General features: G+C 40.9%; 2 protein-coding genes across 5 annotated transcripts; one reads left to right on the top strand and one right to left on the bottom strand.

Annotated features, from left to right (window-relative positions):
* Window positions 1–1,356: 1,356 nt before the first annotated feature.
* Window positions 1,357–2,880, bottom strand: LOC133154652 (glial cell line-derived neurotrophic factor-like). The gene is made up of 2 exons (XM_061279523.1): window positions 2,688–2,880; window positions 1,357–2,336 (listed from the first exon to the last, which is right to left on the bottom strand). Exons 1-2 carry the CDS (start codon window positions 2,878–2,880, stop codon window positions 1,852–1,854), a joined length of 678 nt encoding a protein of 225 aa, XP_061135507.1. The 3' UTR covers window positions 1,357–1,851.
* Window positions 2,257–21,858, top strand: LOC133154651 (pikachurin). 4 transcript variants are annotated; one of them, XM_061279522.1, is made up of 27 exons: window positions 2,257–2,390; window positions 3,013–3,131; window positions 3,501–3,619; window positions 8,002–8,111; window positions 10,289–10,375; window positions 11,248–11,274; window positions 11,477–11,594; window positions 11,687–11,822; window positions 12,866–13,032; window positions 14,139–14,251; window positions 14,333–14,583; window positions 14,659–14,846; window positions 15,835–15,935; window positions 16,036–16,136; window positions 16,352–16,496; window positions 16,834–17,023; window positions 17,111–17,236; window positions 17,670–17,913; window positions 18,348–18,459; window positions 18,558–18,674; window positions 19,212–19,392; window positions 19,827–19,850; window positions 19,991–20,069; window positions 20,533–20,676; window positions 20,760–20,843; window positions 21,471–21,574; window positions 21,663–21,858. In XM_061279522.1, exons 4-27 carry the CDS (start codon window positions 8,073–8,075, stop codon window positions 21,812–21,814), a joined length of 3,030 nt encoding a protein of 1,009 aa, XP_061135506.1. In that variant the 5' UTR covers window positions 2,257–2,390; window positions 3,013–3,131; window positions 3,501–3,619; window positions 8,002–8,072; the 3' UTR covers window positions 21,815–21,858. The 4 variants fall into 4 exon arrangements, with proteins under 4 accessions (XP_061135506.1, XP_061135505.1, XP_061135503.1 ...); XM_061279521.1 differs by lacking the exon at window positions 2,257–2,390 and having other exon boundaries at window positions 2,991–3,131; XM_061279518.1 differs by lacking the exons at window positions 2,257–2,390; window positions 3,013–3,131; window positions 3,501–3,619 and adding an exon at window positions 5,167–5,397.
* The last annotated feature ends 5,013 nt before the right edge of the window (window positions 21,859–26,871 follow it).

The following is a 26,871-nucleotide window of genomic DNA, read 5'->3' as shown; positions in this document are numbered from 1 at the left end:
AAGTACACAAATAAGCCACATAGGTTTTGGAACAAAACTTAATGGACTGATGAGACCAAGATAAACCTCCACCAAAGTGATGGAAAGGCCAAAGTATGGAGAAAAAAAAGAAAAGATCTGCTTATGTTCCAAAACACACAAGCTCATCTGTGAAGCATGCTGGAGGGAATGACGTTGCTTGGGCTTTGTCTGATCTTCATCTTTTGATCTGAAACCCAAATGTCTTCAGTATACAACAAAGACATTGTCTTGTCGGGCGGGGTGGGGGCTTACTGTCCAGGCAAAAAATATATGTTTTAGCACCTGTCGGCCAAGTGATTCTCTAACGGAAATACGATCCTTCATTACAAGCTCGTTTGACACCCTGAACCAAAGAACAAGCGAGTCATTGCGCTAATGACACGATCCTCTCTCTAATTGCCTTCTCCTTTTACACACTGAAGCGTAATAGAGCTTGTTCCTATCCTGTAGTAATAGTCTTGACACTAGATGAAAATTTGGGTTGGGTGATGTGTCCTTAAAATAAATTTCAGATTTTTTTTCTCACAAGAATCTGATTTGTAATTTTTCCCCCCCCTTTCATTTATAGAACTTGGCAACGTCAGATCATTATTTTACAAAATGAGTTTTTATGCTTTCTCGTGAAAAATTATTTTCCTTTGGTCATAAGATGTATGTATGTAAGCATGATTAACATTTGTGCACATTACTGACAAAATCTGACAATTTCTTTGTCCTAAAAAATATGACTTGCCAATGTTCTAGCAATGTATACCGCACTCATTAGTCGTCACTCGCCGGATTCAGATGTTTTTTGTTCTCAGAATAGAGGTCACACTCTAATTCTGATGGTGTTCAAATTCTTCATGTTTGAACCCATAGCAGAGACCTCAACGTGGGTTAAAAATGTGCTGTTTTTGTTTCATTTTCTTGAAGTGGTGACATCTACAGCATACTGTATCATAAACAAATGATAGATTTTATTTTTTAATCAAGCAATGGCTTTATATTATACTCATGTTCTGGGGAGATGAAGCCACAGCTTGGTTTTATACAAAGGGTTCCCACAGGTGGGAGTGTTTATTGTGAAGTTGTTGTTTATGGAAAACAAGATGCGTTCGTTCCAGCTATGAACACTAACAAAGGCCAGTTGAGGAGCGAATTTACTTTTCTTCATAGCTCAGTTCAGGAGAATTAATGAAATACGATGCTTTTCTCCATATATGTAATACAACAGATCTGAGATGTTTTGTTTTAGTTTGTTGATTTTTGGATGAGTTACCTGTCTTTAATTGGAAAGAACGAAAAGATGTTTTGTCAGGAAGCAGGCCTTAGGGACAAAGAAAGATGCAACAATGCCAATTAACATGTTTTATAAAAACATAAATAAATATGAATAAGTTAATACATCCATTGTTTTATAAATACACACTGTACGCTTGCTGTCTAGTAAAAAGTGTATCTCTAAATTTCATCTTTCTGACTAAATCAAAAATGACAATAAAAAAAGGGCCTAGAGCGATAAATAAAATATGTTGTTCTTGGAGCAATACAAATCAATCAAACTTAAATGTAAACGACTTCCGTGCAAATATATTGTCTTTGTTTTTCTGGATTTTCTGGACTACACATGACATCTGGAGACGCATGGTTTTCATGTGTCAAGAAAAAAATCAAATCAAATCGAGATGCATACATGCTTTTCATTAAAGGAAAAAATGTTGTATTTCAAAACTACATAAAATTTGGAGATACTTTTGGTCAAAAGAATTGTATTGTAGACACACAAGAGAGTGTGTTGACTGTTATCCAACACATGGTTCAGGATGTGCCTTGTGAAATTAGAGTTGTTCAGACACAAGCGCACTTTCTGGCCGAGTGCTTCTTGAGCGTGTGGTAGACCAGGTTATCGTCCAGAAAGGACAGGTTGTCGTCAAACGCCACCGGGCGACAGCAGGCCTGCGGGGGCGCGTCCTTGGTGGGCAACCTCCCGCGGCGGGCCAGGTGGCGGAGAATCTTGTCATAATTAGTTTCTGACTTCCTGCAGGGTCCCGCGCAGTACCTGAAGATCATCTCCTCGCCCGAGCGGTAGCCTAGACCCAGGTCGGTCACGTTGAGGTGGACCTGCCGGAGCGCGCAGCCCGGAGTTTTCCGTCCCTTCAGACCGGGGTTTCTTTTCCGGCTCGACCCGGTCGTTCTCTCCCGTTTGGGCCGAGACCTGATGCTCCTCGCACTCTGGGATGACCCTGTAGGTGAGCTTCGTATTCTGCTCACGGTCACCTTGATCAAATCCACTACTTTGCCAAAGTCCGCTGGGACAGGCTCCTCCATGATGTCTAAAGAAAAAACAGATTGTTGGCGGAATCATATCTTGAAGAGAACAAGAACATGTGAGTAATTTTCTTTCAGCATCTCCCCTTTCTATCTCAACATTACCAACCATATTTCTACCATGGTTATCTGAATTTGCGACTCTCAGCATTCTCGTTCCCAAGATTTTAGACATGCAATAGTATATCGTGAATGCTGGTCTCGCAGCATTCTGGCTGAAATAGTTTGATCGTGCCACTGTGCCGACGTTTCTCCCAGCGTTCCCACTTTTTTTTTTCCGTAGTAACATGAGTGTGACAATCCCTTTACTCTCAACATTCTCCCAGTAAATGTTTGACTCTCAAGCCCATCCTTACAAGCGTCTCTCTGGTCGTCCACGTCCTTCTGACTGTTGCTGATGCCCTGAGAGGTGGCTGGCAGGCGAATTCGGAGCGGAGGGCTCTCCAGGGGCCTCTCCTCTACTACAAGCAGCACCCCCGGGGGCCACAGGCCGGCGTGCACGGCTCCCAGCACAATCAAACAAGTGGTCAGGCTATGCCATAGCGTCATGGTCCGCTTGGGTCCGGCAGAGGGACATGGCGTGCCTCGGAACCAGCTGCTCTCATCCGGCAGAGAGAGGCGCTCCCAAAAGAAAATTCCTCCAATAAAAGGGGGGGGGGGTAAAAAATCCCTGTTTTGCAGAAGTCCGTCAGACGTGCATTCCCGCAGAGCTTAAATCCACACTGAAGAAGAACAGGAGGAGGGATGGGGTGTGTTGGTGACGTCTGGCCATCCATTCCCAGTGGGTGGAGACTCCACAGGTCAGACAAAAATGTGGTTCTAATCAGTGGAACATAACATGTGCTGCTACTCCACGCTGTTTTTTCATGACATTTGATACATCCTCATCAGAAATATACAGCTTCACATAAATCCGATATGTGATACAACATATTATGACTCAGTATTGTACAGGGTCATCTAACAAAACAAAAAAAACATTTTCAGAAAAGGAGTAATCATACGCCTGAGCATAGATAGGACTTTTTGTTATATATTGTCTTCTGTAATGGTATTGCAAAAAAAAAAAAAAGACAAATGCAACATCATCCTTAAAATGCTCACTTGGCATGGGCCAACTTCTTAACTTCTGTGTGTACGTGTGCATTTTTGTGTACTCTATGTAATAGAGAAACTATACAACAGTGATGCTACCAAGAAATGGATGTCCCTCCAAAATGGATGAAATAACAAGAAGAAAACCCAGAGTGTCCAAGCAGCCTGATATCAGGAGCTGCAGGAATTTCAGGTAAGTGTTTAGTACATGTGACAGCAATCTCCCGTCTTTCTGTTTGGGCTGTGGGAAAGGTAGCAAGAAGGAAGCCGTTTCTTACTAAGGAAAACATCCAAGCCCAGCTACATTTTGCAAAAACAATCTCCCAAACCCACGTGGGGAAATGTGTTATTGTGCGATGTAACTAAGGTTGAACTTTTTGACCTGTTTAAGCTTGTCTATTTACTGTCCAGTTAGCTGATCGCGAGGTATTGGGACCTGCCTAGCCTACAAATAGCAAATTTGCGTATAATTGATGCTGACTGAAATGCATTGAGGAAAAAACAATTACTACATCATAAAAATACTGCCCAAAAGGCTGATAAACATTCAATACACAGAAGCAAGCATGGGGAAACCTATAAAGTCCAGCGTGATGCAAATCGGTGTCAATGTAGTGTGCTTTATAGAAGCCAACTGGTGCTAAATGTAGCGTGTCTCATCAGCCCGCAGCCCAAAGTTGCCTTAATAAGGAATAATTACGCGCCTCATTTACAGCGACGATGTCACGTCACAGTCTCAATTAGCAAGAGAGTAGAGTTCTGCACTTGGCACTTGAATGAAAACAAATCAGGCTGAAAGTTTCCTCACGTAGCCCAATAATAAGAATATAAAAGTATGCATTTAAGTGCATTCATGTGCTATTTTATGTTGTTACTTGCTGTATTGTTTTTTTAACTAGAAAAATAGGGGTCGATGTTAGAAAATTTCAACAATTCATAGGATTTTAATTTGAACAAACGTCTGAATTCAACTCATTGCAGGAGCAAATAATGCCACTAGTGGACGCTGTTTACTGTCTTTTTATGCCTAGCCCAACTTTAAATTCTCATATTTGAAAGTAGAGTTGCACTAGCTCTTTTTCTATTTCACATTTGTATTGAATTGTTATTAAATGTAATTATAGCTATAAAATATTATGAATGTAATCCAATACTTTTTTATCAGTCCTTTGATATTTATCCATTGCTAAAACAATTTCTTTAGTTCTTTGAGAACATGTATGTTTTGTTTTATTCTTATACGCAATGACGTATTATTCCTAGAACCTTTACACTGGTTATGTAATTGTGTTTATTTTTGTTTAGTTAATGTTTTGGTTTACTTGTGGGGGGGCTGACTGACTTCCAGTGTCAAGCCAAAGGGTGCATTACGAATCCTTACAAATTGAATTCTTCTTTGGTTATTGTGGTTGACGCGTGTGGCTTCCATCTGCGTGCGTGGCCTGCGGTGCGCGGATTAGACGCTCGTTATCCTCTTAGCCCCTAAATGGCTCCGCGTTTCTGCATGCGCTCTTGGGTTGCCAAATGTTGTGGACGCACACGCTGAAACTACTAACACTTAAAAAAAAAAAAAAAAATTCAACGCACGCGCGCGCCTGGCGTGCCCACCCATCTCGCGTCGATCGCGCGCTTCTTACGCACGAAGGTGTAAGCACACACACACGTCTGTCTCTTTGCGCGCGCGCAGTGACGTTCCCAGCCCGACCTGATCTTTCGGACCCTAATCTCATCAGCTCTCCATTGGGACGCTGCATCATCCGTAACTTTTGTGGTATTCTTAGTATTTGTCCCGTGTGAAGCGGTGGCCCTTTGGACTGCGTGTACGATGAGCATTTGAGAGCACTGGAGCGATGGCGAGTCGCAACTGCACACGGACGCGGACCTCTTTCTTACTGCACTTTGTCCTCTTTGCGATTTGCTGCTTGGCCACCCGCAGCACCGCCGCCAGGAGGTCCAGTGCCAGGAGAGCTGGTCAGTCAAACGGACAGGACGGAATGCTTATGTTCTTCGGGTTCCTGACCTAAAATCTCTTCCATCATTTAACTGGACACCCAACTATGACTTTAACCAGGGTTCCCAAACTAGGGGTTGCAGGCCTAAAAATTGTCTTGTGGTAATTTTTATTGATGTTATCGCGTAATTCATTTATATTGTGTTCTGGTCATCTGCCAATTTTAATCTGAGATGGTTGGCTCCCTAAATGTATTTTTGATGCTGATTCAAAAATGCATTTTCTTTTTCTAGCACATCAGTTTTCTGCAATTGAGTAGAAAACTGATCTTTCGGACCCTTTTCGGACTGATCTTTTCGGAAACTGATTTCGCCATCGCTCCTGCCTATTTTCTTTCTTCTTCTTTTTAACCCATTAAAGGTTGCGCAATACATTTTACATTTTGTTCTAATTTCTTCCCCCTTTTGCTGAAAAACCTGATTCAGAAATACTAAATGTATTGCTGTAATACATAGTATTATTATTATAATTATCATTAATACCATTAAAGCCTAATGTCCGAGACAAAAACAAGGGCAGATAAGTAAGCAGTGCAAAAAAGATCTAGAAAACTTGACTTGCATCTGATTGGGGAAAAAAAAAATACCATTGAAGCGTATGTCCATGGGAGTGCCAGGAAGATTTTTTTTTGTCATTAAGACATTTTGTCTCTAAATCTGGCTATTGTATTGGAGGTGTGTGTGTGTATGTTTGTTCGCAAATATTGATTAGAAGTTGCCTGCCTGCCTGCCTGCCTGCCGAGTCCATTTAAACTCTAACCAAACCAAAACGCTAACCTAAACAGCAGCACCTATTGGAGCTCTCATGGCGTCTTAGCACATGTATGCAAGTTTAAGACAGGGATCTATCTCCAGTTCTCCAGGGCCGCTGTGCTGCATGTTTTCGATGTTTCCCTCTTCCAATGATGCGCCAAAGAAATGATCAAGATTGTTATGAGGCTTCAGAGCTTGCAGATGAATTAATCATTTGAATCAGGTGTATATTGATCGTTTCAATGGAGGTGTTTGGAAACATCAAAAACATGTAGGACAGTGCTCCTCGAGGCCCAGATCTGGACACTCCTGATTTGAGATGATCTTGCATCTTACATTGGTCCACAGAAACTGTAATGGTCGTAGTTTAGTTTTAAACTCCGCTATCAATTGGGACTGGAAATAATTTATTGCTATTTCCCCCTACCATTGTTAAACACACACAAAAGGTTTTCCAACCCCAGTAGATGGCTTCACACCCTGCATTAGTGTGAACAAACACTTTGTTACACCAAATGCACCTAATGTTTTGTCCTACATGTGGCTAAATCTTGTATAGTAAATCTCATCGACAATGTATCCCCCAAGGCACACACTAGCTGCTTTCTTTGTTTTCTCATCATCAGAACATCTTCCTCATGTTGTAGGCCCGCCCACTTTATCCTTGTCTCCTTCCCCTCTCATCACATCTCACTCGTTCGATCCCTCGGGCTGCATGCGAGCCGCACACCCGCATACAACACACTGTCACTGCTGTTTCTCACCACACAGTCCACGCTTGCTGACATTTGGACTTGTGTGGTCTTTGACGAGAGGGGGTTGGTGTGTCAGTCCACATCAATTACGTCAATGTTAGCATTAGCATGGGCTCTTACCTTTGGACACTAGAACGGAATTTCTGGGGTCGTACATTGTGATGTGCTGGTCAACCACTTTTGTTGTGACAAGTGTAAAAAAAAATGTGATGGCATCATTTTGCAGTGTTTACAGTGTTTGGGCTGAAACCATTTTCGACCTTTTTATTGATTTGCAACTGAAGTCCTGATGCTGACATTTCCCTCTTTGAGATATCAAGGCAGCGCCGCAACACTTAAACGCTCATTAAAATGGCATCCTGGTGCTTTTAAGGCCTCACCAGCCTACCATTGATGTCCTCAGTAACACCGGAGCCACCAGTATGAGTCACTCTGTACGACAGGATGGATGGATGGATGGATGGATGGATGGATGGATGGATGGATGGATGGATGGATGGATGGATGGATGGATGGACGGACGGACGGACGGACGGACGGACGGACAGATGGACGGACAGAGGGAGGGAGGGAGTTTATGGAAGGGTGGGATATGGATAGATAATGATGATTGATGAATGGTGGATTAATGGATGGTTGGAGGAAAGATGAGTGAGGGATGCTAAATAAACGAATGAAATGTTGGATGGAGTGCTGCATTGCTGAATGTATGATGTGTGTTTTGTGAGAAAATATCGGCCCAAACCAAAACAGTTTTTTGCATGTTCTTGTTTCCATGTAGATATCAATGCGGCATATTGTCATTATTTGTCAAGTAAAAAATGCCACACTCACAAAGCAACTTCCTTAGCAACTTGCCTCACATTGCAGACAAAGGTCAGGGAGAGGTAGTAGAAACCGGAGGTCAGACCAAGAAAGCAACGCTGTCTGAATACCTACTCCTATGGCTTCTCCACTGTCGTCAGTTTGTTTGTGAATAAACTTTTGAGTGGTTTATTTTGGTTAGGTTTCTACTTCCTGATCATGTTCCCATTCTGATGTCTTTGCCTCATTTCAGATCGTCTGAGTCCTCCGTTGGACATCCAGTTGGAGAGCGTCAACTGCAGTGCCTTCAGCGTGCGATGGAAGATGCCACGGAGACATGTCAGCACCATCACCGGATACAAGGTTGTCACTGGTCTCGACACTTTCTATTACAGGGACATTGCTGAGTTCCATTTCTGGTCAACATCACTTCGTGCCCTTGTTGGCGTTACCTAAAAACACTTCTGGAGTTCAGCCTTCAATTGTTTACTAAGATGAAATATAGAAACTAGATTAATAAAATCTTTTTTACATGTTCAATAATGGATTAAAATGTCCATTATTACTGTAATAAATCAATTATAAAATATATAAATAATAAAATATGTAAATGAAATATAAAACGCAATATTTATTAATTATACTGAACCTACAGTATTTAATAGTAACTTATTTTAACACCTTTTTACCAATTGAATAGCTTTTGTCTTCGTTTAAATGCAATTTTACTGTAATCATAATGTATATTTTTAGATACCGGTACCTGAAATCCCGTTAAATAAAAATGAATCAAATGATTAAAACTTGAATCATTTCGACATCATTTTTAAGTCCTCTATCATATTTCACTATTTAAAAAAAACTACCTCTATAGTACTTTAATTTTGCAGAAGATTATCTTTAAAAGTCAAGATAAAAAAAAACAAAAAAACACCCAAGTGTATTTTTTTGCAATCATTTCAGCAATGCCATTCACATAATTGCAAAACACTCTTTTCCCCTGTGTGTTGCATCTATTGCAAGCCACTGGGGAGGGTGGCTTCCAAAGTACCTGTCAAACAGACGCCACGGCGACAACATGGCCTTGAGGCATCCAATTGCGTTTACAAATTGGATGGAACCCCCTTTAAGTGCCATGCTTTTATAAAATTGACCTGTGATGGCTGGGCTCTGTGCCAGGAGACGTCAAGTGTTGCCTCACGAGACCTCAATTCAGCCAGCATCAAAGGATTAAACGCTGCGGGTTAGCGTTAGCATGGCATCCGTTTGTTTTGTTTGACAAATAGTCAAGTATTCAGAGACTACTATGCTCGCTTCTGGTGCCCACTGTTTAGCTTTTCATTTTTTTGACTGGAATTTGAATCCATGCATTTGTGCAGGGACATAGATGGTTCCATTCGCTTCTCACACTGCCATATTTTTGATGCCAAGGTAGCGAAGTGTGCGGTTAATGTCACTCCATTTATCAATCAGCTAGCCTTTCTGGTTTCTACCCGTAGAAACTTGTCATGAGCGAAAGTAATGGAAAAAGCAACAAATCAAATTGACATTTTGCTGCATAGATGTCCATTTTTCCTCCACAAGATATTAACGTGTGCTTCTCGCAAGCTCTGTCTGGTCGCCATGTTGGCCTTGAGGGATGTGGGTTCTTGTTTTTCATCTATACTATTTGGGTGGAAAAATACAGTGCATTATGCTAAATACTCTATAAATGCCTTTAGTGCATGTTAACTGCTTTGTGTCCCTCTGACAACTCAATGTTAAAACAGGGATGGCCATTTGACCCGCTTCATCACCACGGTTAAAATGTATTGAATTAAAATGAATTCCTCCTCTTTCCTCCCCAGTGTATTGAGCAGAACAAATACTTAAAATGCGATTACTGTAATCCACAATCAGTTCCACACACTCAACACGATACTCAACGGTCAATTTTTGCGTATTATGTCTGTGTCACGGAGTATTTGTTTGTGTACACTAATTGTAGTCACCCTTTTGACCTTCCTTGCGTCCTTCCTAATTGCCGTCGCCCATCAACAGTGTGTGAATCAGTGTGTGCTCTGACCATATGTCCGCACTAAGAGGATTAGTCAGCGAGACTCCAAACTTAGTGTGTCTGTGTTACCTTTGCCAAGAAAGTTATGATTTCATTTGTATCGTCTCTTTACTTAAAGTGATTATTCAGAATATGCATGCATTTATTGGGGTTTCTCAGCATCCACATATTGTCATATCATTCAAAGTAATGATTCAAATGTATTTCAGAATATGTGGGGAAAACATTAACTGTGGAGTTTAACCTGGATCTGATCCTGATTGCTCATTTGGCAGCAATCTAGGAAATCCGATTTAAATTTAGATTAGAGGCTTCTATCGCTTTAAATTCAAATCATTGTCTCTTTTCATGCTTACGTACAATCTTATTGCTGGTTACTCAAATAAAACCTCATTTTAGCTCTTAGACTGTTCCTGCATTGGTTTGAGCCAAGGCAGAGGTTTTTGCTCTATTTTTTTAGACAGTGTTCCTGTGTGCATTTCAGATATTCTACACTGAGTTGAAAAATGGCCGTCCCCTAGGTACAGCCTCTGTAAAGGATGTCCCTCTTAGTGTGGATATGCTGACTACGGTGAGTTGTTATTACAATTAATTGCAAGCAGAGCTGCAGTGTTGTTGAATGCTTGACGCTTGATGCCAGTGTTAGTGGCGTTAGCTTTTACAATGGTTGTGCAATACGGCACGAAATCAGGATCAAGCGGTTACCAGGAAAATATAAGGCCACTATTGCCAATGATGATGACAATGAACTTATATTTTTACCTTTTTAATTAAAAATCTATTTTAAGCACAATTTTAATTCTGAGATCAGTTTAAAAAATGGATGATTACTAATGTAAATGTTATCGTAAAAATATTTTATTGTCATTTGTATTTTTGCCTTTTTTCTTAGAATTACTAATTTAGCTGATTATTGTATTTGAAAACCAGGACGGAATGTGGGGAAAATAAAGAGGTGAATATGAAATAGTTAAAAATGCTAAAAAAAAAAAAAATCCATAGCATTGTCGTTAATTTATTTTCATTGATAAACAAGTGCATAAAATGATCACTCAGGATTTTTAATTTTTTTTTTTTTTTTTTAAAGCAAATTTGTGAAAACACAATAACGTGTAAATGGGTAACATCTGCACTACGACACACATACACACCACCCACACACCCTATGAATAACATCGAAATTATGTTATTGTCAACATTTGGACTGATCCATCCACCACTGATCTGATAGCTCCACATAAACAAACATCCTACATGTATTACTATATAATGTTGCATGGTAGCAGCTAATGAGCATTTCCTACAGTCTGCCTACAAAAAGAAGCATAAGCAGTAGAGGGGCCAGGGTGAAGAGTCCAGGCCAACCTCCAAAAGCGACTACTTTGAACTGTACTGTTGACCAAAGCAATATCATATGTATGTTGTTGTTTTTCTTACCCACAGGGCCAATTTGATGGACAGGCAAATTTTGTAAGTATTTGTTACTTTGGTGTAAGTGGCACATATTTCAGTGCATTGGAAGGGTAACTCCATTTTGATCATTTCACACAATAATCATTTAAAGTTTTATAGCTGCAATAAAATCTTGGTTAAAAGTGCCCAAAATGGAGTTCACGCACTCTAGTTGTCAATCGCCCATCTTATTTGACACTTCATTTTGTACACCTTGCAGGATGTGGATATAGGTAACCTAAAGGTGAACACCAAGTACCGAGTGAGCGTCGGTGCCTACGGTTGGGCCGGCGAGGGTCGACCCAGTATGCCCCGAGACGTCGGCACGGCCTCACATGGTGAAAAGAAACCAACAAAATAGAAACAAGATGACAGCGTTTTTTTTCCTCTGACGCTGTAATGATTTACTGAATCCATCATCTACCATCAGATACGTGCATGCCACCTTCTCCCCCGACCGAGCCCATCGTTGTGGCGATATCCGACACGGAGTTGGCGTTGTCGTGGCAGCAAGGGGAGAGCGAGGGCAGCGCGCCCATCCGCCACTTCCTGGTTGCTTACATCAGGTGATCTTTTACAATCAACGTTATTTTAAACACGGTATCATAAAACGCTTTCGCACATCTGGATTGGCATTACAGAGGATAGATGTTGTTGACTGCTTTTTAAAATGGTGACAGCGGCATCTGTGTTACTGCATTCCGTCCATCTGTTCTGTGCAATTTCTCCTCCTTCAAATACAAATTGATGTTTCTTACAGTAGCGTTTTAAGTACAGTCAGATTTTTTTGCACAATACTCCATATTTGGAGTTACGTGCATAGCTTTTGCTGTGACAGTGAGACAAAGCTCATTCATTGTGTGACAGAGAAGCTTTTTAGAGCATGAAACAAAGAAACCTCTTATGTCTAGACAAGTTACATTCAGACGTCATTTCCCACCCAAATCCCTTGATGGTTGACAATGATGGCAAAAAGGCAGCTTCTGTTTGAAGCACACCTCTCTTACCACCCCGCTGTGATTCCATCGCGCCAAGATGTGGCGCTGGATATAAAAAGCATAAAGGCAGCTGTTGCTCTTTACGTGACAAAGACAGACACAGACAGACAACTGATGTGAATCACTATTGTTTCTTCACAAACGAGACACAAACACAAGAACTGACTACTGACTGCAAGCCGAAGACATCCACATCGTTGCAGAGGTTTGGACCTGACAGGCTGACAGGAATAAAATAGCAGAATTCAAAACATGTGCCTAACACACCAAAAATATCCATCATTCCGTGAGCCCCTATTTATCAGAGCTCCGAACCCACCTGCAATATCTGTGATTTAGACATGACATATACTTTTACTGCTCCCAGAAAATGGGAGTCTATCACATAAGATCACTTTGAGTAAATGAGAGGAAGGGATCTATCCCGGTGTGCCTCGAATATGAGAGAGATCTGGGTTCGCCGCATTTCCGGCCTCCACGTGGATGCCGTACTGTCGCAGCATCTCCTGAAGTCCGCAACTCAACAAGCAGACACAAAAACTTAAAAAAAGATGGATTGAGAGGACTTTTTGGAACATTTTTGTTTGACTTTGTCATCTTGTTTTATGCAGGCCGGAAATGGACACGGAGTGGACATACATCCGTGAGCCCATCGAGAGCAACTCCATGGTTATGAAGGGCCTCATACCCGAGACCGAATACCAGTTTGTCGTCCGAGCCGTCAACGTGCACGGGGCGAGCCCGCCAAGCCACGTCAACAATCCGGTGCGCACCCTGGGTAAGATACCTCTTCACCCCACCTCTCGACCGTACTTAATTACCTAGCTGAGGTAGACACTTACAATTTGATGAAAATGATCGGGACTAAAGCATTGACCTGTCCTCGTATCAGGAACACGAAGAGTATGTTGGTATCTGTTATTTTATAATGAATAAAAGGTGCAAATGTATTCAAATATATTTTTAAACAAACATAATGCAAATAAATCCGTTTTTTCTAATTACGCCATGTTACCACTTGTAATAGAATATCGCCAATAACAGAAAAGTTCCTGAAAAGAAACCCAGAAAATGCCAGTTAGGGAAGGACGGCCAGACAAACAGCCAAAAGCTGCGCGGTGGACAAGCGTGGTCTCTCAGCAGGGGACCAAAGCGGGTTACGTTCAAGTCTCATCAAATGGGATTAAGGACGGCATGCCAGACCCTCTTCTCTGCCTGTCACACGCACTCACACATGCACAATGCGTTGCATCTTGAATGGACAACAAGGGTGGGCCTGACGCACTGACATACTTTTCTTTGGGCTCCCCTTCACACAACCCCGCGATTCTGATGTGTGTGTGTGTGTGCGTGTGTGTGTGTTGGAATTACACAACAGCAGATTAGTTTTCTGGGGACCCCTCCCCGTGTTCCAGTGCTCAGTATGCAGGATTTAATGTTACTTGGCTGTGCTAATTAGCATTTTTGAAGAAGCAATCTGTGCTGATTCAAACAACTTGTAGCATGTTTACTTCTGATTCGAAGCATTTTCTCTGCCTCTTCTATGCTTTGACATGGCTGACTCTTGCATGATCACAATTGAACACTGTTGCATGTAATTATTAACTGTTTGATTACAATAGTTGAGCACAAAGACTAGAAGATGTTCTTACAGTATGTGATGTGTCGGTAAATCTTTGGTCCAGAATTTACCAATCATGGCACACCTTTGCTATATTGTGAGTGTATCACTGGGGAAAACATTGGAACATCATTGGGACACTGCTGATGCAATACAGTCACTAATTATGCATTAGTAGTTTGGTACATCAATGCATCCATCACATTGGGTACGTCACTGGTGCTTCCCCAGTAAGTACATCAACCTCCTGACTCCCCTGACAGGAGCCTCAGACGTGGGCAGCGGTGATTACGGACGTTACTTCACGGATACGCAGATCAAGGACGATGACGGTTTTGACATGGACGACTCAGACTATGATATATTTATTGAGGAAGTAAGTCACCGTTATTTTTTTATAAGAAAAACTTTTTGTGTTGATTTTATTGATCTTTTTAAACTTGCACATGGTTCTCAGCTGAAGCCGTTCCCCGGTATCGGCCAAGACAGCGGCAAGTCGCAGCTTCGCTCTCGTTCTGGTCCGTCGGGTCAGAACATTGTGTACCGCATGAACACCGTGGCATCCCCCAATTCCACAACGTTACCTTCAGCTTCTCCCTCCACCACCACTTCCACCACTACGTCAGCCATCTTCCCGGATTTCTCAGATCTGATTTTTCCTACCAGCGCAGAGCGCGAGGTCATAACCACTACCACCACCACTTCAAGGTACCTGCATAAAAAGTTGAATTTAACAACATCAAGGATTTAAACGTCAAAATGTCCTTCACTGATCCTCTCCAGCACGGCTACGGCTGCACCCACCACCGCTGTCACCATGTCCCAGTGGAAGGGCGGCGTCCCTCGAGTGTACCAACTGACTTGTGATGACACCGTGTGCCCCCCTGACAGCTTTTGCCTTGCAGACTTGGAAAGGGGAGGCTCGAGATGCCACTGCAACCTCGGACGTGCCGGTGACACTTGTGCTCAAGGTATAAAAAAGTCATGAATAATAGTAAATAAGGTCAACATTTTTTTAAACAACATTCCAAATGGAAAAAAAACCTGATGGATTACTGCAAAATTTAAAAAATAAATATGCAAAAAAGGGAAAATACAGAAACAATAATGCAATTAAATTATAAAAGAATTAAAAAATGCATAGGCAAACACAGGGAACAATTTTTTTTTCAAATCCATTCAAATATTTAAAACGTAAAATAAAACATGTAAAACGTTTATTTTTAAAATGCTTTGTACCTAAACAAAGACGCAACGTGTTTAAAAAAAAGACATTGTCTCAATTTGGGCCATTATCTTAATTTTAGCACACAATGAAAAATGCCGTAGTGAATGACTGCTAGTGAAATTAATAATAATAATAAAAATAATTATAAACATTTGAACATCGTTAAATCTACATGCGGTATTATCTATGTGAATTATACTGCCACCTGATGGTTAATACGCACACACAACAATAGGCAGCAAAAGGCCCATTGATCTATGACTGTTTCCTTTCTATTTCATTATGTTGTGATGGATTTTTTTTTCATAAAGTACAATCCAGTAGAGAGCTATTTTTTATTATTTTTTGTTTTTTTATTAGAAACAAATCAAACGAATTAATACAAATAGAAACATACGTATATATTTTTAAATAATAAAGATAATATTAAACCAGAACGAGTTTAAATTAAAAGTTAAAAAATACAAAATGAAAAATTTAAACTCAACCCAAATCCTCAATTACTGCTGTAATGCCCGTAACATCGATGCCAGGTTGTGTAATAGTTGTAGTTTATTTGGACAATCTGATTCTGCATAATTCATTCAGTGCACATGGCCACTTCAAGCGACACAAATGCGAAATATAGTGATGTTCAATCGAAACTTAATGAACAACATAATAGCACTGCGTGCTCTTTGTCTTCAGTCGAGGGAACTTAAATAGTATTTTGTTGTGTTGTTCCCCTTCAGAGGTGTCCGTCAAGTTTCCCAGGTTCCATGGCTACTCCCACATGACCTTTGAACCCCTGAAGAACTCCTACCAGACCTTTCAGATCTCGGTGGAGTTCAAGGTGAAGCTGAAACCATTCAGGATCAAAATCATTTCTTCTTATCCCCATGCTAGCATGATCATAACTGCGTTCATACGAATTGTGTTTGTGTGCGGTACAGGCGGATGCAGAGGATGGCTTACTGTTGTACTGTGGTGAGAACGAACACGGCCGCGGCGACTTCGCCTCTTTGGCCCTGCTGCAAGGCAAGCTACATTACAGGTACGACGCATCAAGTGTGGTCGCTTGCAGCGGTGGACCAGCCAGGATGATTTTAGTGTTCTAGCAACATGGCGACTTTGAATGTGGCTGTGTGCGTTCAAAACCAATTTGTTCAAAACACCGCTGGCAGAATTCTAACAAAAACAAACCAGCACATCACTCCAATACAGAATTCATTTGAAGATTTAACAAAAGCAACAATTTTGTAATTGCAGGTTTAACTGCGGAAAAGGCGCCGCTCAGATCGCCAGTGAGAGCCGCGTGGTCATCGGTCAGTGGCATACGGTCACCATCTTCAGGGATGGTACAAGTGGCTGGTTGCGGCTGGACAATGACACGCCCATATCTGGTCGATCACCGGTAACAATGCCAAGTTTGATCATGTTCAAAGACTGCTAGTGTACCTAATGACGTAACCGATGGCCGCTTGGCAATTTTACGCTAAAAAAGTGGCTCTCGAGGTCCCTAACCCTAATGTTGTGTCATCCACTTCAGATGAATAAATTCCCTCAAATAGAATAGCTGTCTCCGTTTTCTCCCTTAAGATTATAAGAGTGGAAGTAAATGACAATAGAGTTAACTGCCCAGCCCATTTGAACTATGTTGCTACTCAAAACAGCAGCACCTAAACAAATGGAACTTTGGGCATTATGCCCTGTGGAAAAGAAGTGATTACAAAGCATGTTTTGCCATTCAGGGCCAGTTCAGCAAGATCACGTTCCGCTCACCGCTCTATGTCGGCGGAGCTCCGAACGCTTACGGGCTGGCGAGAGCGACGGGCGCCACTGGAGGCTTTATGGGCTGCATCCAAAGCTTGAGCCTCAACGGCATGGCTACCGACGTCAGACCGTGGCCGCTGGGCAGAGCGCTGAGCGGCGCTGACGTAGGTGGGCGGAGCGCGTAGTGGTATGCAAAGCGGACGCAAGCGACTCGGTGTTCGAAGTCTTCCGACAATGCCGCCGTTGTGCTTGCAGGCGAGTGCAGCGAGAGCGTGTGCGACGTAGTGAGCTGCGGAAACGGCGGCAAGTGCCTTGCCAACCGTGCCGACGGCTTCATCTGCCTCTGTCCGCTTGGCTTCAGGGGAGAACTGTGCCAAGATAGTGAGACCCCTTTTTTGTCTGTTGTCACACACAGTCACTTAAATATTGTCACATGAAATGAAATGGAGTGGACAAACCCTTCAGAGACACTTTGGAAAAATAGTTAACAATGCAGAGAGAGATGGAACAAAACTGACAAAGTTATCCTTTGGTTTTAGGTTAGCTATATTTCTTTTTAATTTCTTTTTCTTGTTTTTGGTTATAACAATATTAGACACATTATACTTTTTATAGTCGCGGTGGAGAGTTGGGGGGCGTAAAGTACTGTATTTTGCTTTTGTGATGTAACAAAATAACTGAACTGTGTAAGATTTCATTTAAATATTTAACAAACATTTTATTTTGTTTGATTGACTTAGTTTAGTCTTTGTTTTTGTCATATGCGTTAAAAAAACATTTCAAAACAACGCTCCCACAAAACTTCATTCCCCAGGCTTCTCTCTGTCCTCACCGCTCTTCAACGAGACAATGTTGTCTTACGCTGTGGTGCCATGGCCTCAGCCCTCCCAGAGCTACTTGTCCTTCATGGAGTTCGAGATGACATTCCGACCGTCAGCGCCCGATGGCACCCTGCTCTACAGCGACGATGACAGCAGTGGTGACTTCTTGGCAATCAACCTGCTGGATGGATACGTGGAGTTCAGATTCGACTGTGGTTCGGGAGGGGCTGTTTTAAGGTACCCATAGATCCTGTTCTCTGTTGTCCTCTAGATCCGAAGTCTTGACGTCAAAGAAGCATCAGCGTAAGATATTTGTCATTCCATACACTGCTACCTAGTGGTCAATTTTTCATGTGCACTGGTCAATACAGTGGAGAGCTACTCAAAAGCTGTTTTCTTCATATGTACCGGTCTTGATGTCCGTTTTAAAAATCAGTCACTACAATTCAACGGACAGCTATTTAACTGATGTTTTAATTCCGTGATCTATATGAATGAGTCTTGGTGTCAAAGCTGGGTATCAGTCACTACAGTGTGTCATTTCATATACTGCCACCCAGTGGTCAATCCTGTCTTTCATCGTGCCAACTACACACACAAGTGTACACTGGAGTGACTGATGCTATTTTTCAATTCATTGACATTTCGCTGCTTTCATGGTGGTGCTTCAGGAGCGAGGAGCAGATTGATATGGACGCATGGCATGAGCTGAGGGTGTCCCGCACGGCGAAAAGTGGAATCCTGCAAGTGGACAGTCAGAAGGCAGTGGAAGGCTTTGCTGAGGTGCTTGCAATTTTGACCACAAGGGAGCAGAGAAGCTCTACTGTGTGATTCCTGCAACGGCTGAGCACTAAACTTGGGTGCTTTGGTTGTGTATGCAGGGAGCTTTCACGCAAATCAACTGCAGCTCTGGACTTTACATCGGTGGGGTAGCACTGTATGAGAAAACCAAGAAAACGGCGGGCGTCAGGAAGGCCTTCACTGGAATGATTCAAAAGGTATCATACTAAATTCCCAGTGTATAAACCCCACATATATTGCGGATACTGCTTGACCTACAAAACTAATGAAATACTCCTTCTTAGCCATAGATTGCATTGCATGACATTTTTAACATTTCTAACATTGCCATGAAAGCGTAAAACGAAATCAACCGCTACAAATAAGTTCATAAAACACTGTGTTGCAACTTTTACGGCAGTCCTGTTGTTGCTCCTTTTTAATATTTTTAATAATGAAAAATAAGCTATAATAAAATACTAAAAAGAACACTCTCAATGTTAGGACAATAAAGATGCCATCTTATCTTAACGGGCAAAAACAGTTTGCATTCAATGTTATTTTTAATTTGATCATGTGAAAACAAGTTAGCCATTAAAGTAAAAAGTTAAAGTTAAAGTCACTGGAAAGTAATGAAACGATCGTCTTGAATTGGCCGTATTGCAATTCATTTATAAATCAAACAAATGAATCAAGTAATTCGAAATGACATAACTCAACTTGAACTTTAATGGCAACCGTTTGTGTCGACCTAGTTGGTTCTGAACGATCGGACCATTGACTTGACGAGCGGCTCAGCGAGTGGCGTCAATGTGGCCAACTCGGAGCACCTGTGTGTTCAAAGCCCTTGCGCCAACGGCGGCACCTGCAGGCCTAAGTGGGACGCCTACGAGTGTGATTGCCCCCTCGGATACGACGGCAGACATTGCCAGAAAGGTTTGTTTTTTCACCCGCTTTCTTTTCCATCATTAAATGACAAGGAGGAATCGAATTGGCTTTGTTTTGGTCTTCTTCCAAATGGAATGTTTAAATCAAATGTTCATAATAGTGAAGTTTTCCCCAGTTCTATTGTTTCGTTTTTTTTTTTTTAAATTCAATTTGTATTTAATTTCATTTTTGAGACATTTCCACATCCGCTCTCTGATGGGCTTTATCTGTCCAAGGTCCTGTCCTCTGACGCACCCCTTCCCTCCCTGCCCACTTTTGCAAGCTCATGAATGCATCACTGGTCTCACTGGCCTTGAACATTCTCCTCCTGTTCCTTAGTAAATGTTTTTTCCCCACTATTATAGTAAAGTCAACATGACATCATGCACTGCCATATATTAATCATTTAAACCTTAATATGCCTTCTATCTTTTTTAATGCAGAGTGTGGAAACTACTGCTTGAACAGTAAGTCATGCTGCATCTGTCATGCTCCTCTTCTTGAATAATCATGTCTAATTTCCTTCAACACGTAACATGGTGTCTCATGTTTGTGTGCTCACGGTCATGGCAAGTAAGCATTTGTTTTCCTTCCTTGTCCATCCCAGCTGTGACGGAAGCCATTGAGATCCCCCAGTTCATGGGTCGCAGTTACCTCACGTATGACAACAGGGACATTGTCAAAAGGTCAGAATAAAATAAACTCATTTAATTTGAGTGTTTGTGTGTTATTCAGTTTATTTCATTCATTTAATTCTTGGCACATTTTCATTTTATTTTCCTTTTTTTTGAAAGACCTCACTTTATATCAGTTAAATGTTTTATTTGATAATGTCATTGAATTTTTTATTTCAAAACTAATTTTTTCCAATTTATTTTTTCACCTCTATACAATTCATCAGATCTTTGTTTTTTAAATTTAGAATCACTTTTATTTTTACATTATATGTTTTATTTTTGGTTTTATTTGTTTTTATCTTTTCCATTTTATTTTCAACTTTCAATTACATTTTTGGTTTTATTTCATTAGATCTTACTTACAATTTTCCACATTTTTTTCATTGTTTCATTCATTTGTTTTGTAAAAATACCAAAATCATAGGTGTACCCAATGTTGTGTCCAAGTGAATAAGTGTTGCTTGTGTCGAAGGGTGTCAGGTTTGCGGAACAACGTGTTCATGCGCTTCAAGAGCAGCGCCAGTGACGGCCTGCTGCTGTGGAGAGGAGACACCCCCATGAGAGCCAATAGTGACTTCCTGTCTGTCGGCCTGCGGGATGGCACACTCATCTTCAGGTAATGGGACCCCCACCAGTCATTTAGTTTGACACATTTCCTACTCGGCGTGCCTGTCAACATGTTATTATTGTGTGGTGTAGTTACAACCTGGGCAGTGGTGCGGCAAGCATCGTGGTCAACGGAACCTTCACTGATGGGAAATGGCACAGGCTCAAAGCTGTCAGGTGAAATATCAACACGAAGGAAGACAAGTGAAGAAGAATTTTCAATTTTACAACACGGCTCTCTTTGGATTTAGAATTTATTCTCGTAGAATCACAATGATGGTAAAATTGTTAACTTTGATCACCGTAATAATAATAATTATTATGATATTACAATTTATAATAATCTTAATAGAAATCTTTTTCTCTCAGTATTAATATGTAACTTGAACATTATAGTTTATTTTTAGTTTCATGATGAATGAGTATTCTGTTACGTTTTTTTTTTTTTTCCACATTACTATTTAATCTTAAAATTACAAGTACTATACGCATTTAAACAAAGTATTGTCATACAAACTAAGCCTTTTTTTCTTTTTATTGTCATATAAACTTTTACTTGATAAGTTTTACTTTTAGTATACCAATCTATTCTCATATATATTGCAACGACCTTCTTGCCAATTGTAAAATCCTAACTTGGTTCTAGTACAGATTCTGATGCAACATATTAAAATATAAAATAATTTAACTTGATTTTCATAAGATTACGACTCAGAGGCTCCCCAATTTTTTTTTTTGTTTCGTTATTAGGATTGAATTCTCAGAAAATGCTGACTTAATTGATCGGCAGTTTTGTTTGTGCAGGGATGGTCAGTCCGGTAAGCTGACCGTGGACGATTATGGTGCCAAAACAGGCCGGTCGCCAGGCAAGATGAGACAACTCAACATAAACGGACCCTTATATGTTGGTCAGTTGCTGCTCAGATTGCCATCCTTAGGTGAATGATCAGAATAACGTCGTTTGTGTGCGCTTGTGTGCCCGTTTGTGTGTTTCAGGAGGCATGAAGGAGATTGCTCTACACACCAACCGGCAGTACGTAGGCGGCTTGCTAGGCTGTGTGTCGCACTTCACGCTGTCCACCGATTACCACGTGGCGCTGGTGGAAGACGCCGCCGACGGCAAGAACATCAATACGTGCTCTACTTAGGACCACTGCAGCCACCTTTTCAGAACTTTTTCTGTCTCCAAAAATTGGAACGACGGTGGTTAGCCGTGGAAAAAAAAAAGTTTAATGCCACATGGCTAATTGGGGTCTTTGCGAGAACTTTTGATCTGGGATGGTTGCAGCCACGCGTCTATTTTTTCTACTGCAAATCCTTATTTGATAGCTGGAAGGAGCGACTGATCCGCGGGATCCAGCATTATGTGTTTGTTTGTTTGTTTGTTTGTTTGTTTGTTTTTCAGCATCCTGATCTAGAGCACCTAGCGGTCATCAAGTCGGTGTAGGGGATTTGCTTGGGCCCTTAGGAACCTTAATTCCCTCACTTTTCATGCCGCTCTTTTGTCTTCTTGTGCTCATGTAGACAAAGAGATAGTTGGGTAAAGTCAAGTGCGTAGCAGCATTTGTGTTTTTCTAGTGTTAGCCGTGATGTTTTGTACAAAGAAATGCTTGCCAGTTCCTATTCCTGATCACAAATGCTTGGAACAGGAAGTAAGAAAATGGCTCAAAGTTCAAAGGGCGCCATTATAACTGACCCACAGGCCAACAGAGAAATTGCAAAGGGAAAAATATGTGCTGTGCTAGTAGACATAAAGCTGACAGGAACAGGAAGTCAGACCAGACAAACAACCCAATTTTATTAACAGAAATCTAATCGTATCAAGCTAGCACATGAAACATCAGTCTGACAGCCTTGCATTTATTCTAAAACTTAACAACGGAAGTTAAATTGGATGCAATGAGCAGATTTGGTACCATAGATCCACAGAATGACTCAAGCTCCTGTTCCGAGTCACTTGCTGGTTGAGTTGTGTTCGGAATTTGTCCTAACTGTCCCAAAGGCGAATTAAAAAAAAAGAATGTCATTAATCGGTCACTGCCAGAAAGCTGCTTGAATGACAACGTCCTTGCCCCTGCAACAGACTGCTAGCAGGAACAGGAACAGACTAGATCTCTTGGTTCTGTTGTGTCACTGTTTGTATGCCAGGCCTTCTTCCTGTGGCACCAAAAGAGTTGGGCCATGCGAGGTGAAGCTCAACAAATTGACAGTCATGAGTCAGCCGTGAATAATATGCAGAAGCTTCAGTTTTTTTCAGCAAAATAAAGCAAATGTCGGCGATCACCTCTAGTCATTTTATTAGTTTTTAATAAGTATGTCACATTGAAACTGAATGACTTAAACAAGACCTTTTGAATATTTATTTTTATTTGAATTTTAACTAAAACAAAGAAAATGAGGCTAGTACCGTAGATTTGCTGGCAACATTTTTTTGTTGTTTTCTATTATTTTATAATTAAATAATATCAGTAGATATGTGGATGACAATCCTAGTATTTTTTATCATTTTGTTTTTCACAAGTTTTTTTTTTTCCAGTGATGTTAGCAGATATGTAGACAGCTTATTGTTTGAACTGTAATTGTTATTTTCATTTTTAAATTAAAGTGGGGAGTTTGCAATTTGCAAAAAAAAAAGTGTCCTGCTTGGTAAAACTTAGTCACTCTCAGATTCGACTGTGTGCCGAATTTGCACCGGCTCCAAAACTGGACCCCTTCTGTCGTCGAGGTGGTCTGGAAAACACCAATTGGTCCTTCAAATATACACTTAAAGGTCTGCACAATCATTCATTTACAGTTTTTTGAAATCCCTGTCTTCATTGTTCCGCTTCTATTTCTTTTATATCAGATGCAGGTTGCGGCAGATAAGTGACTTCAGAGTGATGTGGCTACAATGTCCAGCGATGAAGATGTAACACCAAGGTACACAAGTTAAAGAAGATGAAAATATAGTTAACCACTGTAAAAACTTTGATGGAAGATCAAATTGACATTAGCTAACTGAAGTTATTTTTGGTGAAGCCATGAACATTCATGCTCAGGGGTGATTTTCAAATGAATTCAAGACATGGTCTGTCCCTCTCAGAGCGTGTTCATGTAACAGCATGTCCAATTTAGACCTCCTTGTGACATAAGATGCTAATTAGCAGCTAACGAACCCACATCTCTGATCTGTCTTACACCGGGTTTACATGCCCCGGCATCGCTTCGCTTGACTTTGCACACAGTCCGTGCCGCCCGGTGGAATATTCCATCGAGTTTTGTTTGATTACATTACATCACACAGGCACACATTGGCTGTCCTCACTACATCCATCAGTCTTCTTTGAGCTCTTGCTCTCAATCTCTTTCCTAGCAGCTCCATCCTCATCACTATCCTATTCACTATCTCACCTATGGACAGGTTCAATTCATCAAAGTCTGATCTCTTTAACTTTTCTCCAAATATCTAACCTAGGCTGTGGCTCTGATGGGCCACATACTTTAAAACATAATTCAGTAGTTTTACAAACAGCTACATACAAATATATATAAATATACATTTATAGATATAAATTTACAATATGAATATTAATTCATACTTTCCTTTTGTCTCATTGGGTAACCCCTCATCAACAAGAGCTTTGCTTGCATTATGACACACAACACAATCTAAAAACGCAGAGAAGAAAAAAAAAATCTGACTCTAATCCTGTAATCCTTTGCACAAAAGATTAGAGATCACAGTGAATTTCCAAGAAAATATTTCCTCGCTTGAAAACGGGATTTAGGACACAGGATAAGGTTTGTAATGTCAAATAGGTGCCTTGTCCCAGTAAAGGCTGGAAAATACTGTCACAGTGAGATTTGATGGGATTATGAAAGGCCATGCCTCTGATATTGACTGAAATTCATTCCATTTATGGAGGTGTTTGCTTTGACCTGCATTTTCCAAAACGTTTCATGTCTAACCTACATTCCCACTGGCTTGGATAATGCAACACACACACACGCACACACACACACACACACACAGTCTGAAAGAGGTTTACGACTCTTTACATACTGGTTGAGCCCTAAAGCTCCATACTATATATTACACATACCATTTCCTGATTTACTTGACCGCATAGTCACAATGTGTCATGAGATTTCGCCTTAAGAGGAATGAAAAGTGTTTAGCGTTTTCTTTAGCTTTCCTTCCACTTTTTTTCTGGTGCGATACCACTCCAGAACCCTACTGGTACTGCCATTAACTGCAAAGGGGCAAAGTGCAATGCTAAGAAACAGGTTCTACACAATTCTTGCTTTACACTATGTATTGATCATGTATTAATTCCTTAAGTCATTATAAAATGAGTCTGCCCAAGTTTGTGGACATGGAAGTTCGAAAGGGCTCACTGAAGTTTTTCGCCATTGTGCAACAGTGGTTCACATCTCTGAGAGGTCACTGTATCGATTGCCTGCATGCTGGTTGTCCCGCTCCCAGCGCTCGATACTAATTAGTCTCCTGACACCGCGGCACAAAAGGCCAGCGCTGCGTACTGTAATGCCCCAAGTGGACATTCACACCAGCACAGATCAGCAGCATGTTAATTGACTCATTGACGTGTGAGGCACTGGCCTCCATTGTCCACGCCGTCAAGTTGACACCATCTGCCACTTTTTTCCGACGACAAAAGGTCATTGGCAGCCATATTAGCGCCACACAAGATGGATCCAGTCGCAGGTTATGTTAGACGACATGATGTCTTCAGCAACCTTAATGCACAGGCATGTGAGGAATTGCATTGCAAAAATATACATGAAGACATGACACTATGTCTTCATATGTTGTCATGTGACATTTGTTTTCTTGTCTGATTATGAATATTTTTGAATGCTTGTGAGTTTTCAAGATGTTATTTTGGATGTTATCAATTTTATTTTCAGATTATTATATTTTAAAAATGATTGTCATATTTAATATCTTATTTAATCTATGATCATAAAGAATACAATGCCATAACACTTTAACCTCAATTGTCACTTTTGTTAGTATTTTTATTAGTAGTAGTTTTCGGCGAAGCGCTCGGGGTCCACTTACCAAATATGGTCAATTGCCCGATTAATAGTCTGCTGATGCTTGTTATCATCTTGCAACATTTGGCAAATATTCTCCATGCTCACTAACCTTTAGATAGATTTGTACATAACATATGCATATATGTATGCACATCCACATGACATAACCATGTGAAGAGTGATGTCATGGTTTTATTGCAGTGGTCCGTCCACATGCATGCACAGTGTGCAGATTAAGGCTCTCCTTGCCCACGCTGACTTACTTTATGGCTAAGCTCTGCATTCTTCACCTTCCTCTGTCACCCCTCCCCTTCGCCGTTACTCTTTATCTGCGTTTCCAGCACCATAAAAAGCAATGAGCTGCCAACATGGCCTATTCTTCAAATAATCGCATCTCCCCTCTTGTAAACTCCAAAGCACCTTTTAGAACAGGGCTGGTGAATGTAAATAAATTGCATGGAAATCAAAACAATTTTACACACACAAAGTTTTTAGATTTGACTGATTCAATTGACTCCATATGTAATAGATTTTTTTTATATGTATTTAAGTATAAGAATAATGTTCACACTGTGCATAATGTTACAGTCTCTTAAAAAGCAACTTTATAGGGATAAACTCTTAAGACTACCACAGTACTGTTTTAATATTGATCATTATGTTGGTATCTTGGGAGCCAAATATTTTTATGTTACTTGGAAAAAATATGTAGAAAATAGGAGGGAAAAGGGGCATTTGCTAACCTTCAACTATTGGGTGGTGAAGCCCTTTGACCCTCTCTTGTGAGGGCGACACAAATAAATTTGAAAATTATTTCACCCATAATTCAGCAATTATTTTAAGAAAACTACTGGTTAGTTGACATATTTCAGCTATTCTGCTGTAGTGTCTGTAGCAAAGGTTACAAAAGCATCAGTCCAATGAGTCAAAAACAGCTGCACGTGGGTTGAAAAGTCCATGCGCAGCCTATTTGCAAGTGCACAACAAGCCAAAGCAAGAGTGTGTGTGAAGCTGAATAATTGGGCTGCCTCAATTAGTTGCCTAGTTCCACGGGTGTTCTTTGCATGCTTGTCGGTTCCAGCCGCGAGCCGCACTGCTCGCGATGACAACTTGATGCTCAGCGTCTTGTTGATAGTAATCATGATGCCCGTTACGTAAGCATCTG

This window comes from Syngnathus typhle, linkage group LG5 (assembly GCF_033458585.1).
Source record: "Syngnathus typhle isolate RoL2023-S1 ecotype Sweden linkage group LG5, RoL_Styp_1.0, whole genome shotgun sequence".
Classification (NCBI taxonomy): domain Eukaryota; kingdom Metazoa; phylum Chordata; class Actinopteri; order Syngnathiformes; family Syngnathidae; genus Syngnathus; species Syngnathus typhle.
The sequence above is the reverse complement of the archived record's forward strand: the minus strand, read 5'-3'. Positions and strand labels throughout refer to the sequence as shown.